This window comes from Chiloscyllium plagiosum, unplaced genomic scaffold (assembly GCF_037043375.1).
Source record: "Chiloscyllium plagiosum isolate Xiang-an unplaced genomic scaffold, Cpla_swu_hap1 HiC_scaffold_8, whole genome shotgun sequence".
In the NCBI taxonomy this organism is placed as follows: domain Eukaryota; kingdom Metazoa; phylum Chordata; class Chondrichthyes; order Orectolobiformes; family Hemiscylliidae; genus Chiloscyllium; species Chiloscyllium plagiosum.
The window spans coordinates 51,308,440-51,332,177 of record NW_028270146.1 but is presented as its reverse complement, the minus strand read 5'-3'; the positions used below and the strand labels follow the sequence as shown (position 1 = coordinate 51,332,177).

The 23,738-nt window shown below is 41.1% G+C and overlaps 1 protein-coding gene across 2 annotated transcripts in view; it reads right to left on the bottom strand.

The window, feature by feature from the left end:
- The window catches only part of LOC122553563 (inverted formin-2-like), a 63,813-nt gene that overhangs the window by 12,568 nt on the left and 27,507 nt on the right, over positions 1-23,738 (bottom strand). For both annotated transcript variants that reach the window (XM_043697554.2, XM_087989826.1), the window contains exons 5-16: positions 23,339-23,372; positions 22,923-23,064; positions 19,907-20,042; positions 17,595-18,200; positions 13,561-13,706; positions 13,412-13,473; positions 10,667-10,769; positions 10,483-10,568; positions 8,040-8,140; positions 1,042-1,112; positions 606-713; positions 453-523 (exon numbers count right to left, since the gene is read on the bottom strand). In XM_043697554.2, the coding sequence (XP_043553489.2) occupies positions 453-523; positions 606-713; positions 1,042-1,112; positions 8,040-8,140; positions 10,483-10,568; positions 10,667-10,769; positions 13,412-13,473; positions 13,561-13,706; positions 17,595-18,200; positions 19,907-20,042; positions 22,923-23,064; positions 23,339-23,372 (1,666 nt within the window). The remainder of the gene's footprint in view (positions 1-452; positions 524-605; positions 714-1,041; positions 1,113-8,039; positions 8,141-10,482; positions 10,569-10,666; positions 10,770-13,411; positions 13,474-13,560; positions 13,707-17,594; positions 18,201-19,906; positions 20,043-22,922; positions 23,065-23,338; positions 23,373-23,738) is intronic.

Genomic DNA, 23,738 nt, shown 5'->3' with positions numbered 1-23,738 from the left:
AGATTCTACCCTTTCAAAATACATGCTATAAGAAATGTTAACTGTAGAAGTAAATTTTCCCTTAGTCAGCTGGAAGATCTTCGCAAACCTCATTTTACGTATAGGCTAGCTGAGATTGGGATTTGAACTCTGATCTTCTTACCGGACCTCAAAGCTTGCACTTTTTGACAAGATTTTAGATTAAGTTATGATAATTATCCTCAAACACTGTAGCTCCAAGATTTTTTTAAATTAGTATAAAATCAAACAGAAATTAGTAGGTGTCAAAAGTCAATTTGCCTTAACAACAGAATATAACAACCTCTGTTCAGTTCTGTTGATGTGCCTTAATTTTCTCATGCTGTTGAAAGAGTCTACTTTATTTAGTAAATAAATGTCATTCCAGTCACTATTTAAGGAAACTCCACTCAAAGTTGGACAACTAGCAAAAAAATTACAAATGGTCTTCTCACCCTCCTGCTTTTGAAATATTTTTTAAGTCTTCAGGAAGATTCAGTAGATCTGGATGGGACTTTTCAATCTCCTATAATATGTGAAAAATCAAAAATCATTTAGATACTAACCAACATAAAAAATATAGATGGAGAAATTGTAAAAGATATCACCTCTATTGTATGATGGAGCAATGTAATTCGGGATCGGTTTGCTTTCGTTTCAGTTAGTTTTAGTAGAGTGTTGATTTTAAATCCATCTGCATTTCCTGTGTGACTGCCCTGATGAAAGACAAAGCAAAACCAAGTCAAACTACGTATTTAAATATTTACACAAATGCAACAAACATTTTGTGAAAACAACTGTCACAGATTTTGAGTAGGGAGAGTCTCTAATTTTGTACATCTGCAACAAGAATGGGCGACATTATTGTTTACTGGAAATAGTATACAAGGAAAAACAACTAAAATTTGCAAAAATTTACTTTGAAAAAGAAATCAATCTCTAGCAGTATAACATAATAATGTCTTCAATATTTTTTCAAAAAAATTGTTTAATCTGTTCTAACTTCCTAGAAGACACTGGTTAAACCTTTCACAAAATACGTACATAGTTAAGGAAGTTTCCAATTCGAAGAATCAGGTCACAGAAGATGGGTAGTCTTCTAGCAGAACGAAGATCTGGTCAAAAGCAGAGAATGATTATGGTATAAATATTTCAGCCTGCTAACATAAATTTGATGATTGCATTTGACTGGGTATCTTTAAAGTCACATGAAAATGATGTATCAAGCAAAGCTATTCTAGAAATTTAAAAGAGTGAACAAATATTGCTTTCTTCTGGATGTTATCTTTTTTAAAAAAACCATGCTCACAAATGCTTGTAGGCACTCGGTTAGAAAACATCTAGATTATAAAATTTGCTTCCTTGCTTTCAGATTGCTCCATGTTCCTCATCTTCGTCATTTCGTCTAGTCTAAAGATATCTTAGGGCTAGATATTGTTTTTTTGGCGAGTGTGCCCAGTTTGACATCTATCCACCTCAGAGGCGGCAAAATTGGCACCCTGGGGGCCAATTAAGTAGTCCATGTCAAAATACTGTTAGTGTAGCCAGGGAGCGAAGCTGAGATTCCAATTTTTAAAATAAGTTTATAAAATGGCAGAAACTCAGAACAATATTGTCTTCAGGAGATGCCGATGTGCAATGGGGCACCTCTTGAAGTTAGTACCCAGCTTCTTACTCAGCCACCTGCATCGCAAAACCAACCACTATCACTGACCCTCCCAGATACTATCAGATTTACGTCCACATTCCAATGGGTCCATTTGTGGGTCTGCTTGCAGTACTGGCAGTGTCCACTATTTAGCTGTGGCGCTAATCTTATTACTGGTTTTGCCAGCCAATAGGAGAACACCACCTGGAAACACCTCCTGAGAGTGTGACTTTCCTCTTATTGAAGGACAGAAATTCCACAATGAGACAACATAGCCCACCGCAGATAGACTTTCACTAGGCATGTCAACTTCCAACTGCCCATTAAAGATCTGAAATTTCCTTCATAAACCTCTGTTGCTCTAGCTCTCTCACCTGCTTTAAGATGCTCACCAAGACTCATGCTTTGAAGATGACTTTAATGACCTCTCTTATTATCTCGTAGTGTGATGCCAACCTGTTTGGTACATCATCCTACAGTACCTTATGATTCTTTACTTTGTTATGTAACAGGGCATTATATAAATACAGTTACAAAACAAGTATTAACACTGACTGACCACTATAAACACGTCTCTGTTCAGTTAACATTCATATCTGATTTTCAAAGTGCTTATAATAGAATTGAGGTTTTAAATGTATTTACTGTTTGATTAGAAATGTATTGATTGAACTGAAAGAACATGACACTTATTAAGCAAAAAGTGACTAGACAGACTTGAAATCATTCAGAAATAAAATGTAAGACATATGTCTCATACTGCAGATGTCATACTGGAGTGTCCGAAATAAGAGTGACAAACTTAGAGCATGGATCAGTACTTGGGGCTACGATGTTGTGGCCATAACAAAGACTTGGGTTTCACAGGGGCAGGAATGGTTGCTTGATGTTCCAGGGTTTAGAACGTTTAAAAAGAACAGGGAGGGTGGAAAAAGAAGAGGGGGTGTAGCATTGCTAATCAGAGCGTGCATCACAGCTACAGAAACAAAGGTTGTTGAGGTAGGTTTGCCTACTGAGTCAGTATGGGTGGAAGTTAAGAACACCAAGGGAACAGCCACCGCATTGGGGGTTTTCTACAGACCACCTAACAGCAGTAGAGAGATTGAAGATCTCATAGGTGGGCAGATTCTGGAAAAATGTAAAAGTAGCAGAGTGGTTGTTATGGGTGATTTCAACTTTCCCAATATCGACTGGAGCCTCCTCAGTGCAGATGGTTTGGATGGAGCTGTTTTTGTCAGGTGTGTTCAGGAGGGTTTCCTTACTCAGTATGTAGACAGACTGACGAGGGGAGAGGCCATTTTGGATTTGGTGCTTTGCAACGAGCCAGGACAGTTGTCAGATCTCACGTGGGAGAACTTTGGTGAAAGTGATCAGAACTGCCTCACATTTAGCATAGCCTTGGAGAGTGAAAGGAGCAGTTACTGAGGGAAGATATTTAATTGGGGAAAAGGAAATTATGACGCTATCAGACAGGAGTTGGGAAGTACAGACTGGGAGAAATTGTTCCACAGAAAGGGCACAGCAGACATGTGGAGACTATTTAAGGAGCTGTTGTTGCGAGTGATGCACAAATTCGTTCCTCTGAGACAGGTAAGAAGGGGTAAGATTAAGGAACCTTGGATGACGAGAACAGAGGAGCTTCTCGTCAAAAGGAAGGCGGCAGCTTGCATAAGGTGGAGGAAGCAAGGATCTAGCACAGCTTGAGAGGATTACAGGCTTGCTAGAAAGGAGCTCAGAAATGGACTGAGGAGAGCCAGGAGGGGGCATGAAAAAGGCTGGGCAAGAAGGATTAGGGAGAACCCAAAGGCGTTTTACTCATACGTGAGGAATAAGAGAATGATCAGGGAGAAGGTAGGGCCGATCAGGGATCGTGGCGGGAACTTGTGCGTGGAGATTGAGCAGTTAGGGGAAGCCCTAAATGAGTTTTTTGATTCAGTTTTCACCAAGGAAAGCGAACTTGTTGTAAATTAAAACTTAGAGGAGCTGGGATACAGTCTTGACTAGATCAAGATTGTTGAAGTTGATGTGCTAGAAATTTTGGAAAACATTAAGATCAATAAGTCTCCACAACCAGACCAGATTTATCCTAGGCAGCTCCGGGAAGTGAGAAAGGAGGTTGCTAAACTGTTGGTGAGAATATTTGCCTCCTCACTCTCCACGGGAGTCGAACCGGAGGATTGGAAGGAGGCGAATGTTGTTCCACTTTTCAAGAAGGGTAATAGGGAAATCCCACCCAACCAGCTCCCAGCTCCCAGCCCTGCCGAGTTTTCACCATCCCCCCAGACCTCCCCCTCACTGAGGACGAACGATCAGTCCTCAGCAAAGGACTCACCTTTGTCCCCCTCCGTCCACGCATCAATGAATTTAATACACACCGTGACATCGAACAATTCTTCCGTCGCCTCCGGCTCCGAGCTTACTTTCACAATCAGGACCCCCGCCCACCTCCAACACACTGCATCCACCTGGACACCCCGCGCTGGCCTATTACCTGCCCTCGACCTCTTCATTTCCAACTGCCGCCGGGACATTAACCGCCTCAACCTGTCGACCCCCCTCCCCCACTCCAACCTCTCACCCTCACAATGCGCAGCCCTCCAATCCCTCTGCTCCAATCCTGACCTCACCATCAAGCCAGCGGACAAAGGAGGTGCAGTGGTAGTCTGGCGCACTGACCTCTACATCGCTGAAGCCAAACGCCAACTCGAGGACACCTCTTCCTACCGCCCCCTTGACCATGACCCCACCCCCCATCACCAAACCATCATCTCCCAGACCATACAGAACCTCATCACCTCAGGAGATCTCCCACCCACAGCTTCCAACCTCATAGTCCGGGAACCCCGCACTGCCCGGTTCTATCTCCTTCCCAAGATCCACAAGCCTGACCACCCTGGCCGACCCATTGTCTCAGCATGCTCCTGCCCCACTGAACTCATCTCTACCTACCTCGACACTGTCCTATCCCCCCCTAGTCTAGGAACTCCCCACATACGTTCGAGACACCACACTCGCCCTCCACCTCCTCCAAGACTTCCGTTTCCCCGGCCCCCAACGCCTCATCTTCACCATGGATATCCAATCCCTCTACACCTCCATCCGCCATGACCAGGGCCTCCAAGCCCTCCGTTTTTTTCCTCTCCAGACGTTCCCAACAGTACCCCTCCACCGACACTCTCATTCGTTTGGCCGAACTGGTCCTCACCCTTAACAATTTCTCCTTTGAATCCTCCCACTTCCTCCAGACCAAAGGGGTAGCCATGGGCACACGTATGGGCCCCAGCTATGCCTGTCTCTTTGTTGGCTACGTAGAGCAGTTGATCTTCCGTAATTACACCGGCACCACTCCCCACCTCTTCCTCCGCTACATTGATGACTGCATTGGCGCCACCTCGTGCTCCCGCGAGGAGGTTGAGCAATTCATCAACTTCACCAACAAATTCCACCCTGACCTTAAATTTACCTGGACCATCTCTGACACCTCCCTCCCCTTCCTGGACCTCTCCATCTCCATCAGTGACGACCGACTTGACACTGACATTTTCTACAAACCCACCGACTCCCACAGCTACCTGGATTACACCTCTTCCCACCCTACCTCTTGCAAAAATGCCATCCCATATTCCCAATTCCTCCGCCTCCGCCGTATCTGCTCCCAGGAGGAGCAGTTCCACCATAGAACACACCAGATGGCCTCCTTCTTTAGAGACCGCAATTTCCCTTCCCACGTAGTTAAAGATGCCCTCCAACGCATCTCGTCCACATCCAGCACCTCCGCCCTCAGACCCAACCCCTCCAACCGCAACAAGGACAGAACGCCCCTGGTGCTCACCTTCCACCCTACCAACCTTCGCATAAACCAAATCATCCACCGACATTTCCGCCACCTCCAAACAGACCCCACCACCAGGGATATATTTCCCTCCCCACCCCTCTCCGCCTTCCGCAAAGACCGTTCCCTCCGTGACTACCTGGTCAGGTCCACGCCCCCCTACGACCCACCCTCCCATCCTGGCACTTTCCCCTGCCACCGCAGGAACTGTAAAACCTGTGTCCACACCTCCTCCCTCACCTCCATCCAAGGCCCTAAAGGAGCCTTCCACATCCATCAAAGTTTTACCTGCACATCCACTAATATCATTTATTGTATCCGTTGCTCCCGATGCGGTCTCCTCTACTTTGGGGAGACTGGGCGCCTCCTAGCAGAGCGCTTTAGGGAACATCTCCGAGACACCCGCACCAATCAACCAAATTGCTCCGTGGCTCAACATTTCAACTCCCCCTCCCACTCTGCCGAGGATATGGAGGTGCTGGGCCTCCTCCACCGCTGCTCCCTCACCACCAGACGCATGGAGGAAGAACGCCTCATCTTCCGCCTCGGAACACTTCAACCCCAGGGCATCAATGTGGACTTCAACAGCTTCCTCATTTCCCCTTCCCCCACCTCATCCTAGTTTCTAACCTCCAGCAACACGGTCCCCTGACTTGTCCGGACTTGTCCGACCTGCCCAGCTCCTTTTCCACCTATCCACTCCACCCTCTCCTCCCTGACCTATCACCTTCATCTCCTTCCCCACTCACCTATTGTATTCTATGCTACTCTATCCCCACCCCCACCCTCTTCTAGCTTATCTCTCCACGCTTCAGGTTCTCTGCCTTTATTCCTGATGAAGGACTTTTGCCCGAAACGTCGATTTTGCCTGTCCTCGGATGCTGCCTGAATTGCTGTGCTCTTCCAGCACCACTGATCCAGAATCTGGTTTCCAGCATCTGCAGTCATTGTTTTTACCTCCTAAATCCCTGGCAATTACAGACCAGTCAGTCTTATGTCTGTGGTCAGCAGAGATTTGGAAAGAATTCTGAGGGCTGGGATTTATGACTATTTAGCAAAGTATAGTATGATTAACGGCAGTCAGCAGGGCTTTGTGAGGGGCAGATCATGCCTCACAAATATTATTGAGTTCTTTGAGGAGGTGTCAAGACAGGTCGACGACAGTCGAGCAGTGGATGTGGTGTATATGGATTTCAGCAAGGCATTTGATAGGGTTCCCCATGGTAGGCACATTCATAAAGTCAGGAAGTATGGGATACAGGGAGATTTGACTATCTGGATTCAGAACTGGCTGGCTGACAAAAGGCAGAGAATGGTTGTAGATGGGAAGTATTCTGCGTGGAGGTCAGTGTTGAGTAGGGTCCCGCAGGGCTCTGTTCTTGGGCCTCTGCTCTTTGTAGTTTTTATAAATGACTTGGATGAGGAGGTTGTGGGGTGGGTTAGTAAATTTGCAGATGACATGAGGGTTGGATGTGTCGTCGATAGTATAGAGGGCTACTGCAGGCTGCAGTGCAACAAAGAAAGAATGCAGAGCTGAGAAATGGCAGATGGATTTCAACCTGGATAAATGCGAAGTGATGCATTTTGGAAGGTCGAACTTGAATGCTGAATATAGGATTAAAGACAGGATTCTTGGCAGTGTGGAGGAACAGAGGGATCTGCGTGTGCAAGTACATAGATCCCTCAAAGTTGCCACCCAAGTGGATAGGGTTGTTAAGAAAGCAAATGGTGTTTTGGCTTTCATTAACAGAGGGATCGAGTTTAAGAGCCATGAGGTTTTGCTGCAGCTCTACAAGTCCCTTGTGAGACCACACTTGGAATATTGTGTCCAGTTCTGTTCGCCCTACTATAGGAAAGATACAGAGGCTTTGGAGAGGGTGCAAAGAGGATGCTGCCTGGACTGGAGGGCTTGCCTTATGAAGGAAGGTTGAATAAGCTTCGACTTTTCTCTCTGGAGAGAAAGAGGAAGAGTGGAGACCTGACTGAGGTGTACAAAATAATGAGAGGAATAGCTAGAGTCAGTAGCCAGAGATTTTTCCCCAGGGCAGGATTGACTGGTACGAGAAGTCATAGTTTGAAGATACTAGGAGAAATGTATAAAGGAGACGCCAGAGGTAGGTTCTTTAAGCAGAGAGTTGTGAATGCATGGAATGCGTTGCCAGCTGTGGTGGTGGAAGCGAAGTCATTGGGGACATTTAAGTGACTGCTGGATATGCACATGGATAGCAGTGAGTTGAGGGGTGCGTAGGTTAAGTTACTATATTTGACATTAGGATTAAATCTCGGCACAACATCGTGGGCCAAAGGGCCTGTTCCAAGCTGTACTTTTCTATGTTCTATGAATATACTTCATTTGAGTACTGTTTTGCATCCTTCAAATTGAGGATGGCCATGACCATGTAAATGGCAAGATGCAAAATGTGGCACTAAAGTTACTGTCAGTGTTTCAATATAAAGCATCAACTCTCACATGTGATCGCATCAACCTCTGGTTAGGTGCTAGTTGTGTTCTGTAATTTAAACACTCATTCTGAGAAGACCATAATTACAATTAAAATTTACCTTGACAAGCAGTTTTAATTAGTTCTGCCCTTGGTTGGAGCAACTGCAAGGTAACGGTCGCCTCTTCACACAGTAACATACAGTCAATCCTTAGCTGGTAGCTGTTGGAGAACAAGGCAAAGAAATAAACAAACAACAACAAACTGGAGAACACTTGTAGAAAAATAACACATTTCAAGCAAATGAAAAGCCAGGATCTAGTTTTGCATCTTATCATTAACAGTTAATACTTGGTTAACAAAGCAAAAAAAAAACCTGATTAAGAATAATAAAGCTGTCGAGAATACCAAGGATAGAATGAGTGAATTGCTTGAACCAGAGAAATGTCACACCTTTTTAATGTGACTGGCCGACAATGTACAAAATGGAATGTTAAGTATGAATTTGGTTCATTCTTCCAAAGGAAATCAGAGCAAAAAACCTTAACGATAAAATTTATTTTGTTTGATTTGTGGCAACAAATCTGTTGCATTTGTGAACTTTACAGATGATGCTGTTGAATATTAAGGGGGGAAATATATCAATATCTTCCTAAAGTAAATAGATTCTCATTAAGATAAGACCAATAACAATACTTTCATTCCTTTACGTCACTATACTTACTTTTGGTCTCTCTTAGATCGGACATTTTAGACATTGTATGCTATAAACAATTACAACTGCAGATAAGACCTCATATTTCCAAACCAATGAATACATTTTATATACAAAGTAAGTAAAAATAGTGATTAAGTTAACGGTGATATAACTATTCCTTTGAGTTTAATGTCTAACTTCCAGACTTAGTCTATCAGCAGTCAATATCAAACTGTTTTTGCATTGGTAATCTGGTTTATATCCACATTCTTTAGTAGCTTATATATCAAGTGTGAAAGAAGTATTATTTGTTATTTGCAAATTTGTATCAAGCAATTCGTACTTGTTAAATTGTATTGTAATGAAAAATAATTACCAGAAAAAGTTTTGCCATTCATTGTTTCAGACATGTAATTTTACTAGATATAAATTCGCTGAAATCCTTGCCTATTCAGTCCAAGTTAAAAAGAGCAGAGGTTCAAGCAAGGATTTTAATACTAACTTAGTTATTAAGTTATTGCAAAGTAAAAATTCATTTATTTCATTTTTGTCAGTAGTGTGTTGGCTAATTCTTACTTATTCATTCACTTATTCTTGTTAATTTTTTTTTTTAAAAGAGTCTTAGAATCACAGAATCTCTATAGGGTGGAAGGAAGCAATTTGGCCCGTTGAGTTCACATTGACCTACTGAAGACCATCCCACCCATCGGCTGAGAAGTGGCAGATGGAGTTTAATTCAGATAAGTGAGAGATGCTGCATTTTGGGAAAGCAAATCTTAGCAGGGCTTACACACTTAATGGTAAGGTCCTAGGGAGTATTGCTGAACAAAGAGACCTTGGAGTGCAGGTTCATAGCTCCTTGAAAGTAGAGTCGCAGGTAGATAAGATAGTGAAGGCGGCGTTTGGTATGCTTTCCTTTATCGATCAGAGTATTGAGTACAGGAGTTGGGAGGTCATGTTGTGGCTGTACAGGACATTGGTTAGGCCACTGTTGGAATATTGCATGCAGTCCTGGTCTCCTTCCTATCAGAAAGATGTTGTGAAAATTGAAAGGGTTCAGAAAAGATTTACAAGGATGTTGCCAGGGTTTGAGGATTTGAGCTGTAGGGAGAGGCTGAACAGGCTGGGGCTGTTTTCCCTGGAGCATCGGAGGCTGAGGGGTGATCTTATAGAGGTTTACAAAATTATAAGGGGCATGGATAGGGTAAATAGGCAAAGTCTTTTCCCTGGGTTGGGGGGAGTCCAGAAGTAGAGGGCATAGGTTTAGGGGAAAGATACTAAAGGGACCTAAGGGGCAACGTTTTCACACAGAGGGTGGTACGTGTATGGAATGAGCTGCCAGAGGAAGAGGTGGAGGCTGGTACAATTGCAACATTTAAAAGGCATTTGATTGGGTATATGAATAGGAAGGGTGTGGAGGGATATGGGCTGGATGCTAGCAGGTGGGACGAGGTTGGGTTGGGATACCTGGTCAGCATGGACGGGTTGGACTGAAGGGTCTGTTTTCGTGTCATACATCTCTATGACTCTATTCCTGTAACCTTGCCTTTCTCTTGGATAACCCACCTAGCCTGGACACTATAGTAAATTTAGCATGGCCAATCTACCCAACCTATGCACCATTGGACTTTAATCAAATTTCTTGCACTACTTCAGTAGTTTTAATATTAAAACTCATTTTAATATCATAGGAACTCTTATTAACTCGAATGCATGACATGATTAGGAAGAATTATTTCCCATTTATGAATTGCAATAGCATTTCCAGTTGGACAATTTTGGATGAGGCAACCCATAAATTTAACTTGTACCTGAGAAACATTTGCATAACTGAGCTTAGTTACAAAATGATACCAGTGATACATACCAAGGAATATCAAGGAGGAGAAGGTAGAAGTGATCAGCACTTGCTAATTTTTCCTTTTCTCCACTGTAAGCCTTTATGTTTTCTATCTGCACATGGAACAAATGTTACAAAAGTCTGAAAATGTCTGAATTAATTTTGTGGTACTTGATTTTTAAATTTGGTATTCATTGCCTTGTCAACTTACTTCATTATTTTCTGGCATTAGTTTCTTCAGTTGCTTTAAAATCTCTACATCAAATTTAGATCGGTCCCCTCTCCTGATCATATCAGTCACTTCTTCATCAGAACTAATAGTGTTGAAAAATTAAACATAAATTAGAATACAATCAAAGCAACCCTTTTTTTAAGTCATTCAGGAAGCAACATTTTACACTGTACAGAGCTTGCTCAGTTTCAATGAGAACATTTCCAAACACATAATACAAAACAAAGACTTGGGAATGCTGGAGATCTGAAATAAAATATGAACTTTCTGGTAAAACTCACCAGGTCTGGCAGCATCTGTGGGATGAAAGCAGAATTAATGTTTCACATTTGGTGATTCTGATGAAGAGTCACTGGATTCAAAATGTTAGCTCTGCCTTCTTCCCACAGATGTTGCCAGACCTAGTAAACATAACTAATACTTAGCTATAGCATAGCTCCATCTGCATAGTGTAAATTAAATAGATACCTTCCTTTTAAAACTTGCTTTGTTGAGCATTATATCTAACAGCTTATAACAGCCAACATGAGCAAAAACCACTAATCAGTTGTAAAGGAAACAGTTTAGTGGTTCTGGCTGTCATGTTGGCTTATTCTGCAATCATAAAATGACCAATTAGTCTGTCAAAGCTCATTGCCCGAGGAAAGTAATGAAAAGAAGACCAATTGCATCTTTGTTGTGGGACTCATTATCAGGCCTCTTTCAATCTGGACTTATTACAACCCAAACAATGGCACTGTTGGTGATCTGGAAATATGATTCGTAAGTTCTATAGCTTAAACGGGCTAATGAAGCAGAAAAAGATATAGTTTATGTACCCTTCATTGGAAGGAGCACATTTGCTAAAGTCAAGATTAAATAAAACAAGGAGTGACACTTAAGGTCCCCTTTCTCTAAGAAAGGTTGGAATAAATGGTTCAAGTGCAAGAGTCTGCAATTTACCCTCAAACCTTTCCTACAAGCCCACAAGATGTAGGAGTAGAAGTAGACTATTCAGCCCATTGAGTCTGATCCACCAATCAATGAAATTATGGCTGATTTGCTAATTCTCAATTCCATGTTGGTGCCTTTCCTCCATAGCCCATAATTGCTTCACTGGTTAAGAATCTGTCTGTCTCAGCCTTGAAAATATTTAAGAACTCAGCCTCAACAGCTCTGTGTTTAAGAACCATACAGAACCAAAATACTCCTCATCTCTGTCTTAAGTGTGACCCTTCTTCTGAGATTATGCCCTCTGGTCCTAGATTGTCCCACAAGAGAAAACTATCTTTCTACATTGACCTTGTCAAGTCCTCTAAGAATCTTGTATATTTCAATAAGGTCACCTCTTATTCTTCTATATTCCAATGAATACAGGTTGAATCAAATCAAAATCACCTCAAAAGGCAGATCCTCCTTAGCCAGTAGTAGTCTAGTGAACCTTCTTTGGACTATCTCCAATGCCAGTATATCTTTACTTAAATAACCGGCCCAAAACTGAGATGATGGCACATGGTAATTTTATTGAAGATCAGATACTCAGCTGGACACACCACATAAACCCAGTGTCTATAAAAGCAGATCAGAAGCTGGGAACACTGAGGTGAGTAACTCACCTACTGACTCCCCAAAAGCCTGTCCATCATCTAAAAGGCACAGTCAGGAGTGTGATGGAATGCTCCCCACTTGCCTGGATGAGTGCAGGCCCAACACCACTCAGGAAGCATGACATCATCCTGGACAAAGTAGCCCATTTGATTGGCACCACGTCCCCAAGCATCCACTCCCTCCACCACCGATGCTCAGTAGCAGCAGCGTGCACCATCTACAAGATATACTGCAGACATTCACCAACAAATCCTCAGATCATACCTTCCAAGCCCATGACCACTTCCATCTAGAAGGGCAAGGGCAGTAGATACATGGGAACACCACCACCTTCAAATTCCCCTCTAAGTCACTCACCATCCTGACTTCAAAATATATCAGTGTTCCTTCACTGTCACTTGGTTAAGATCCTGGAACGCCCTCTCTAATGGCATCGAGGGTCAACCCACAGCAGGTGGACTGTAATGGTTCAAGAAGGCAGCTCACCACTACCTTCTTGAGGGCAACAAGGAATGGGCAAAAAAATGCTGGCAAGCCAGCAATGCCCACGTCCCACAAAATTATAAATAAATAAGAAACCAGCAAACACAAGCTCAAATTGTACTGTGGAAGTTGAAGAATTGATTTTTTTTTTTAAAAGCCTGGGAATATAGAAATGACTGCTGTAGAAGTAACCATGAACCATACAGATTAATATCTGGGATGGAAGAAAATCTGCCATCTTTACTTAGTCTGACCTATTAGTCATTCCATTCCCAATAACTGCAAAGAGTGTTAAATGTCCTTTGATATATCAGAATGGTTTTCTTGGCTAACTCAAACTGCTGCCAATGCTTTAAGAAGGTTGCTAATACAATTCTCAGTCATTCATTGATGGACATTACATTCCAGACTCTCTAATCTAAAGAACAAATTTCTGAAATTGACATTAAGGGATATATTACTGGCTGATAAGCAAAGAAATCAAGGAATAATAGTTACAGTTAAAAGAAAAAGACAGATGTAAAGCATATAATCACAACATATCATCAACTGATTGTGGAACAACTGCCAGCAATCTAGTTTAACCATTTGATATTTTACAAATGCCCACAATACTAATTATATGCAAATAACATCTATTTAAATACAACTCACCATTTGAATTGCTTTAAAAATATGTTTAAGTTAAGGCTTTTCCTGGAGTCTAGAAATGTGACCTGGGATGGGAAGAAGGTAGGAACAATGAGTTACATATCAAAGCTCCTGTGTTTAATAAAAAACTGCTTTAATTAAATGACACTTGCTTCTTTTTGTTCCTTTTTGCTAACAGTTTGTTCTTTCCGTTTTGGTTCTGATACTGGAAGGCTGAAGAGTTGCTCAATACTGGCATAATCAAGATCAAAAGATTCTTCAGTACTTTTTGTGATGGATGACCACAAAGAATTTCTCTCTGTAGAAAAGAAAGAAGGTAGAAAGAAACCAAGGTTTCATTCTATAAATTCATTAGACATTAGGAGTTGTGGAGAATATGCTAATTTTTACATTTTCTATTTATAGTCTCTTCGTGCCACATTAAATTCACTAACAGAGTTAACAATTGATGGGTTTGCTACAATGGGAGCCCAAGTCAGCTACACCCAAATAAACTCCAAAGCAACCAGTCCCCAGTTTGGTCATCCACTCTTTACAGAGCACAGACACTTCATTTATAAATTTACTGAACAGTTTGCATTCACCATCATTCATATAATACATCTGTAGGGTCATGTGGGAGTATGGAGTATACCAGTATAGCAGGAGTTGTAGTGCGAACTTCTCTTATGTTGGCATACAGAACAATAAATGGATTAGGATAATGTTTGGATTACCTGGTCATGTTATGTCACATTATGATAAAACAAAATAAGCTATAGCTGTCAATGTAATGCATTGATTCTTTTCTATACATTGGAGCATTTCAATTATTCATAAAAATGGACTACTAAATGGTATTACCCAGAGCATCATCACATTCAAAATGAAACAGTGGAAATATGGAACTAAACCCTTACAAACAACACGAGCGGGGTAAATTTCAAATGTTCAGTGTCCAAGCTAAAAGACAGACCTGGTAAGAGCTGTGATGGAAAGGGATGTTCTCAAAACAGGGAAGGCTAATACACACTCCCACTCAGTGCAGGAAGAGCAAAACAAATCATACGCTCAAAGGAAACCAGGAACAACATTTCAAGGGACTCTAAGAACACAAGATAAATTCACAAAGCTTTCAGAGGGAATTGAGGAAAAGAAAAGGTATATGGATGCAGAGAAGATATAATTAGAGATGTAAAGAGCTATTGCAGATGCTGAGAAAACACACAAAAAATCTCATGTTCCAACCAAAGGATCCCTGCCAAGCAAATCAAACACTAAAGTCCCATTTGGAATTGAAAATGGGAAAATAAACATGTTAATAACGACTGCTGGGCAGTTTTAAAGTAGGGAAGAATTCAATCTTTTATCAATTACATAACAGGCACTCCATTACTGAAGCTGAGGGAACTAAATGGGATTAAGTGGAACAAACCAATAAAACCCCAAAGTTTTGTCTCTCTGGTGCTTAGAGAGATTTGTTATGTTTGAAACATCGATGAAATTCAAAAACAATAAATGGACAAACATAGTTTATTAAAGAAAAATGCCACATCTTGCAATATAAACACAGTAGCCTAGGCCAACCTTTAAATGTGAATAAAGTGAATAACCAGAAGATGAAGAAGGTAACTACATGAAGATAACCTAATAAATGACAGCTAATGTGGCTTCAAGGATATAGATCAGCTCTGACATATTTTCTTCTGATGATGAAATTACACAGTAACAGTAACAATGAAAAGCAGTCTGTGATAATGAAGGGAAACCAAAACTACTTTGCACAATTCATCAATATGTTTCAGAGGATCCACTGTCCCTTAGACTACATAAGATTAGATTTTAATCATTCCAAAATGAGTGGGCCAGCATTGCATTAGAAGTTACAATTTATTTTTAAAAAGGATTATAATCTGCACACTGCCTGGTTTACTTAAGTTGCCCTGGAGAAAGATAGTTAACTCACTGCTAGAAGCTAGGTTCTGCAATTCAAATATTTTCGTGAATATTGGAGCCCCCCTCCCGATAATTCCTGTGAACCAAGGCTTGTAGGGTTTCTCCAGCTTCCACAACCCTGACAGCTGAAGTGAAGCAAGGTTCAGGGTTCACATGGCCTGTGATTGCACTTCCCCCAGTCTACCACATCACACAACCTCCAGGGTCTGGAATCCAGATCAAACAACTGTATTTCAGGATCCATAAATTGATTTCCCTTTTCCATAGGGTCATGATTCGACCTGGTCTTCCCAAGTGTGCCTGAACACCAATTCTGTCAATCAGATTGACTTCTGGATGGGAAACTTATCAAGGATGAAAGATGCTCACTTTGGGCTAATACTCCAAAACATCTGAAGAAACCTGGACTCCTGTCTGAAATGTGACACTTCCGTTCCACCCCAATCTTGTTAAGATGTTCCTGCTATATTCCAAGACATGCATATATCAAACTGTAGATGCTAACACAGCTTAGCATTGGACTATCTATAGAGTTTGCAACATTAGGAACAATGTGGCCCACTGAGTTGAAAAACAAAGTCCAAATAGGAATAATCAAATTGGAAGAAATAAAAATGCAAATGGAAAAAAGTTGATTCGTAAGTCAGATTTACAAGCTTTGCAGGTTACTCATTATTCATTACTGAAAATGTGTTGCTGGAAAAGCGCAGCAGGTCAGGCAGCATCCAGGGAACAGGAGAATCGACGTGTCGGGCATAAGCCCTTCTTAGCATTGGACTATTTATAGAGTATGCAACATTAGGAGCAATGTGGCCCACTGAGTTGAAAAACAAAGTCCAAATAGGAATAATCAAATTGGAAGAAATAAGCCCTTATGCCCGAAACGTCGATTCTCCTGTTCCCTGGATGCTGCCTGACCTGCTGCGCTTTTCCAGCAACACATTTTCAGCTCTGATCTCCAGCATCTGCAGACCTCACTGTCTACTCATTATTCATTGTCAAACACCCAAAACTTTTGATAAAATACAACTCAAAAGGGAGGAGGCCTCCAAAGTCAGCCAGTGGCAATACGAAGGTGTGGGATGGATTACCATTTGGTTGAAGGGGACGAAGCATAGCATAGTGCTTTTGAGAGTGACTTTGCAATGGAGGAAGATGTTGAGTGAAGAGCCCTAGAATCTGAGCTGGGGCCCTGTCTGTTGCTGACTCATTTGCCTGGATGCCCAACTATGTTGTGGGACAGTAAAATTCACAACTGGTAGCAAATGGAGGGAGAAAGAAAGACTGGGTGGATGGGCTAGAATGCCTAAACATAAAGATTGGTAAATAGTCAGAGGTTTTAATTAATTGTTTGCTGACCAGGCCTGACGGTGCAAAATCACAGTAAATAAAGCAAATTAAAGGGCAGTTGGAAGGTGCTGTGCACAGGCTGAAGCTGAGGTGACAGTGACATAGTGGCAATGATGCTGAACTAGTAGGCAAAGGCCCTGGGAGCATAGGTTCAAAGTCTGTCACAGCAGCTGGAGAAATTTCAATTATCAAAAAAAAAACTAATTGGGAACTGAAAGCTAGTCTCGATGATACCACGATACCATTATGATCAATGATTGTTGTAAAATGTCCTAATGTTCACTAATATCCTTACGGCAAGGAATATCCTTACCTGTTCTGGCCTATGTCTGACTCTGGATCTACAGCAATGTGGCTGACTCTTAATCATTCTCTAAAACAGCCTATTATGCCACTTAGTTCAAGGATAATTAAGGATGGGTAGTAATTCTGATATCTATAACCCATGAAAGGAACAAACAAATCTGAAAGTACAATGTAGTCCTTGGGTTATTGCAATAGGAAAGCCATGTTGGTGCTTCCATGCTTGTAGAATGAACCAGGAAGAAAAATTGGATATAATTAAGAGGATGGAATAGATAAACTGGTCGCAGGTTTCATATTCACCATGTGTAGGACCAAGGATGGCCAACTGGCTAATGTCAGGAAGGATTGTTGAAAACAGGATATTATATTTAATTAAAAGTACAGCCAGGTCTTCTTGTAATAGAAATAGGTTAGGACTGGTAACTTGTGATGACAATAAAATTGAATTGGTTTCTGCAACCGCCTTTACAGAATTTCGTTAAAGTCCTAACATAATCAGCACTAATTTCCTGTTCATTTCAGTCTGACCTCTTAAGAAAATATCTACCAAAATTTACATGCACTAAAATTTTATTTTTGGGAAAGCTATACATACCTGAAGCCATTCTTGAAGGGATTTTCTGCCAGTTCAGCTTTTTCATTCGTAATGTTGGTCGGTGAACTTGTCGTTTAGGTGGAGCATATGAACCCAACAGATTGCTGGCTTGGTGTGGCACGATGGGGGCATTAGGCATAAATGCCCCTGGTGGTGGTGGAGGAGGAGGAATTCCACCAAGAAAAGGTGGGGGTGGGGGTGGGGGTGGAGGCCCGCCAGCACCAGGGAGAGGTGGAGGAGGGGGCCCACCAACACCAGGTAGAGGTGGGGGCGGGGGTGGTGGTGGGGGCCCACCAACACTAGGGAGAGGTGGGGGCGGGGGAGGAGGTGGAGGAATCTGACTGGTAGTGCCTGGAAGAGGAGGGGGAAGTGGTGGTATGCAGGGCTGAGGAAGCGAAGATAGGGCATTTTGCATCTGGCTAGTTGGAAGGGAGGCTGGAACTGATGAGTTTATTACAGTTAATGTCATGGGCTCAGACAGTTCTGTCTGTATACCTCTATCAACAGCTTTTTTATTAGCATTTTGTTTCATCAACTGATCTTTTCCTAATTTCTTAACTACTACAAGTCTGTCCATAATAGGGCCAACATCTTTTTCTTCATTTGCTATAACGAAAGAGAAATGAACTGGATTAATATTTAACCATGCTGTGTTGTCAAACCATTTCAAATTGTTTCATGTAAAATAATGATTTCAAAATAATGTTTCTCCCTCACTTCCTGAAGGCATTGACTTATAGTAGGATTTAAATTCACAAGTATCAGATATTCTCTGTTACCACATCCTTGTGCTAAGTTTCCATATATAAATACAGGAAGAGAATAGCTGACCCAACAAGTGCACTCCAAGTAGTGGTTGATGATGGTCATCAGGATCCCTCTCCTCCCTAGACCAGGATCAGGAAAGATAGCTGGGGCTTTTCGAATTGATACTCTAGAAAGGACCAATTCTTACAAAGAATCAAAATCAGAACTATCCAGATCAAAATATTTAGTATCATGCATTTACCCAAATAGTCATGGGAACAGTGCTATATGTTATATCAAACATAGAAATCTTCACACAATGCAAGGACGTATTTAGATTAGATTCCCTACAGTGTGGAAACAGGCCCCTCGGCCCAACAAGTCCACTCCTACCCTCCGAAAAGTAACCCACCCAGACTCACGGGGCGGCACGTTGGCTTAGTGCTTAGTACTGCTGCCTCACAGCACCAGGGACCCGGGTTCAATTCCCGCCTCGGGCAACTGTGTGTGGAGTTTGCACATTCTCCTCGTGTCTGCGTGGGTTCCTCCGGGTGCTCCGGTTTCCTCCCACAGTCTAAAGATGTGCAGGTTAGGAGAATTGGCCATCTAAATTGCCCGTAGTGTTAGGTGCATTAGTCAGGGGTCAATGTGGGGGAGGATCGCTCTTCGGAGGGTCGATGTGGACTTGTTGGGCCAAAGGGCTTGTTTCCACACTGTAGGGAATCTAATCTAATCTCATTTCCCCTGACTGATGCACCTAACACTATGGGAAATTTAGCATGGCCAATTCACCTGACCTGCACATCTTTCGGAATGTGGGAGGAAACCCACGCAGACACAGGGAGATGTATAAACTCCACACAGACAGGCGCCCGAGGTAGGAATCGAACCCAGTTCCTTGGCACTGCAAAGCAGCAGGGCTAACCACTTAGCCACCATGTCAATGCCATTTGTCAAAGAGCTATCCAGTTTAATTCCATCTTCTATCCTGATCTTCATAGAGTTGTACAGCACAGAAACAACCTCCAACTCATCCATGCTGAATAGATATCCCAACCCAATCTGGTCCCACCTTCCAGCACCCAGCCCATATCCTTCCAAACCCTTCCTATTCATATACCCATCCAGGGACATATTTCAAACTGCTATTATATATCACTTGATATATAATCTGATGACTCTGTGGAAGACAATAGTATTCATAAGCTAGAGGCATCTGAAGAGTAATTGTGTGAATTCAGTGCACATCCAAGTATTTTCTTAAAATATGAAGGCTTCTTTCTCCACAACCCATTCAGCAGAATGAGTTCTCATTCCTTATTACTCTTTAAGGCAAAATAAATACTCCTCAAATCCACTTTAGTCTTTCTACCAATTACTTTAAATTAATTGCTCCTGGTTATTATTAATCTCTCTGTAAATGGATATATGTCCTACTTATCCACTCTAATGGGTTACAGTGAGATTCAAGCTTAGATCTTTCCCCTCACCCCTTTACTGGGTTCCTTTAAAGCTCTAAGAGTTAAATATTTTTCAAAATATTGAGGGAATAAAAAAATCCTTACTGTCATCAGCGATTAGAATGGCTCTATTCACCATGATTTCTAATGCTTCCCAGAGCAGGACATTGTTGGTTGGTTCAAGCTGCAGAAGCCCCTGTAGAATAGACAGCAGCTGAGTTGACACTGGTGAGGTGCTCACCTAGAATTAAACATAGAAGTGACAATACAGTTAAATAAAATCGTAGAAAGTTAAGTACCAAGGAAAGGAGTTTCAACACATTATGCTACACCAGAAATATCCATGCACATTCCAATTTTGGTGTTCTCGAAGTTAGGATTAATTGGTCTTCACATTCTTACAATGTTTTCCGTGATACGTACTCTCATTACACATTCCATTGGAGACAATCTTTCACTCTTCACCCAGAAAGCTTTTCATGATTTTGGACACAGATTATACTTCCACTTAAATATTTGCTGCACCAGTGAATATAGCCATAGTATTTTTAAAGTTTTTCATCAGAAGTGAATCCTTTCATCTTTGTTCTTGTCAGAGTAAAATTAACCATTGCTTCATGGTTGTTTCCAGCTACAATCTCACTCTAAATACAGCAAATGTTGTTATCTGGAACCTATGGGACCATCAGTGTGTCGGTTGATTAAATATTCTGGATAATCAAGAGGTCCACATTATCAACGTAAAAACACACACTAAGTAATAAAAATGTAATGCAGGAGGTATAAATATCACTGTCATACTTTATTTACAGCATTAACCATTTAAACAATAATGCAACTTTGCCTTAAATAAACCTTACCAGCAGAGAGCCTTCCCACTCCCATCCTCAACTGACGACTTGGGACATCATGGTATTTGAGAAGAAATTGACTCAAAATTAAATCAACTGTTGATGTTGTGTGTGGCTATTCAATTGATCAGTCATGAATGTGTTTACAGTGAGATAAATACTTTAAATAAACTATAATAATTGGACAGAATGTTACAGTAAACTTCACAGTATTTGAGGTATACAATTTTTGTCAGTGTGTTGGTCCATAAGATGCCAGTTAAAATAAAGTTTGCTGTATATGCATATCTACATCTGAAGAGCATCTTTTCTTTCATCCATTCAGAACTCTTTCATTTAAGGGAAGATAGTTTCTACCCGGCTCAAGAGCAAAATGAAGCTCCTGAACCCTGGTTCAGGTTTACTGGTAGCTCTAATCATCAGTGCATTTGTATTTCTTAATCCCTTGTTTTTCCTAGTTGAGTGTTACAGAATCATTTAATTCACCATAAATCAGATCCATTAGTGTCAGCAACATCAGCCACAGAGAATGTTATGGAAATGTGGAATTAAATTGTAAGTAAGCCCCAAAGCTATGTGGTACACATCCGTGTGACCTTAAGAAGAAAAGACTTGGGGATTCCATGATAGAAAGTATTTGTTTACCCATTTCTCTTCTCAGATCAAAGTGATATATTTATGCTTTTAATGTGTAAAAGGTGAGACATAACAGCAGACAAATGTTCCATTAAGTGGCTAGATTAGAGGATCCACAGAAAAGACTCCAATTTTGTTGGGAGGTAATAAACAATCAATGGCCATTGATGCCATTTCATAGTTCTCAACAATATGCTACAAATGAAAATAAAAAGATGTTCTTGATAGCTTAGGTATTCAAAACTATGGAGCACAGTTTAAAGGATACAGGGTAGGCCATTTAGTACAGAGATAAGGAAAGGTTTCTACACCCAGAGACTGGTGAACCTGTGGAATTCATTGCCACAGAAACAGGTTGAGGCCCAAGTACTGGATGTTTTCAAGAAGGTATCAGGTATAGCTCTTAGGGCTAAAGGGATGAAAGGAAATGGTGAGAAAGCAGGAATAAGGTATTGAGTTGGATGATCAGCCAGATTATACTGCACAGAAGAGTAGCCTCAAAGAGTCAAATAGCCAACATCTATCCAATTTTCTGTGTTTCTATATTTACCTTTACACAGTGTCATATCCTGTTGCTCATGACAACAGTCTCTAAAGATTATAACATGATATTCAGAAACGGATGGCGAGTGGCAGCTGTAACTTGTAGGACAAGTAACATTCACTCCACAGTGTGTCAGGCGATGACTGTTTCCAACAGGAGAGAATCCAACCATCATCTCTTGACCTTCAATGATATTAGCATTGCTGAATTCCCCACTATCAACATCATGGTGGTTACCATTGACCAAAAACGGAACTGAACTAGCCATATAATTACTGTGCTGGTCAGACATGAGGAATCCTGCAGTGATTAACTTGCATCCCCAAAGCTTGTCCACTATCTACAAGGCTGAATAGCTTATTCCTGCTTCTGTGTTTCCAAGTCAGTAATGTGACAGAATACTCTCCACTTGCCTGGATGAGTGCAGCTCCAACAATACTCTAGAAGCTTGACACCATTCAGGATATCCACAAACATTCACAACTGGTGGTCAATTACAACAGTTTGTACTATCTATAAAGATGCACTGCAGAAATTTACCAAAGTTTTTTAGACAGCATCTTCCAACCCCACAACCACTACCATCTAAAAGGGCAAGGGTAGCAGGCCACTCACCATCCTGAATTCAAAATATATCATTGATCCTTCAATCATGCTGAGTCAAAGTCCCAGAACTCCCACTTTAACATCATTGTGGGTCTACCTACAACAAACAGGATGCAGTATTTCAAGAAGTCAGCTCATCATCACTTTCTCGAAGGTACCTAAGGATAGACAATAAATGCTGGCCCAACCAACAATGCCCACATCCCATGAATGAATAAGGAGGAGGGACTGTGATCCTAACATTTTAATGAATAAAGTAGAATCACCTTATGCCACTCAATAATTATCTTGACTACAAATGTCCTAAATTTCTTTAGTCTAGAATGAGGACAACTGATAATATACCTTTAAATCTGATACAATATTGTAGGACACCAGTACAATGAAGCAAGGATGAAGTACCACTGAAAGACATCACACTTATCCAAACAACTGAAACAGTTTGTATCTTTATAAAAGAATCTGCAATAAACCAAAATCCTACCTTATTAAACAATGCTGTAAATACTGCCTGGTGACTGGTCATATCAATGCCACCGTAGATTCTCATTAATTCTTCATCATCTTCTTCTTTAGCTTCCTCAAAGGTGAGACATTGGACCAAGAGATCCTCCTCATCTTTTTCCCTGAAGTAATGCATGACCATACTGATTATTTGTATGAATTTCCTCTAAACAAATACTGCCATTGTCAGATAATGCCATCCTGTGGCTTAAACAGGAAAGTAAGGCAAGAGGAGAGCTAAATAAGTTTTGTTCATAAATTATCTCAAAAAACAAAATCACAGTTGAAATTGTGCATTAATTGATAGGTTGTGTTCAACATATTTGAAACCAAATTCAGGAACCATGAAACTAAATTTGCAAGAAAAGTTATACCATCTACAAGACTAATTCATACCTTAGTAATGGCAGTAAGTCCAACAGGTGGAGACCTAAAAAGTAAATAATTGTTTAAAATTATTTGGTGTAAAACAAACACAATTCAAGTGATTCAATTAATATGGTTTAAGTCATGGTGGGGATTGAAATTCCTGTTTCTCCACAATTCTTACTTGAAGCTATGCTGGGCCTGAAAATACAAATTACAAGCCAAGAGAACAGTGGTTTGATATTTGGCTTTGCTTGAAAGAAACCAACTTAGTTAAAGGAGTAAAAGAAGCAAAAATACTAGAGTATAATTTTTCTTTATTTTGTACAATTCTTACTTTTGAATAACCAGTTACTTTTGTACATAGCAAACAATTCCAACTTAAGGTGTGTATCCTAGGAAAAGCCAGGCCTGAAACTTTCCAGGTGTT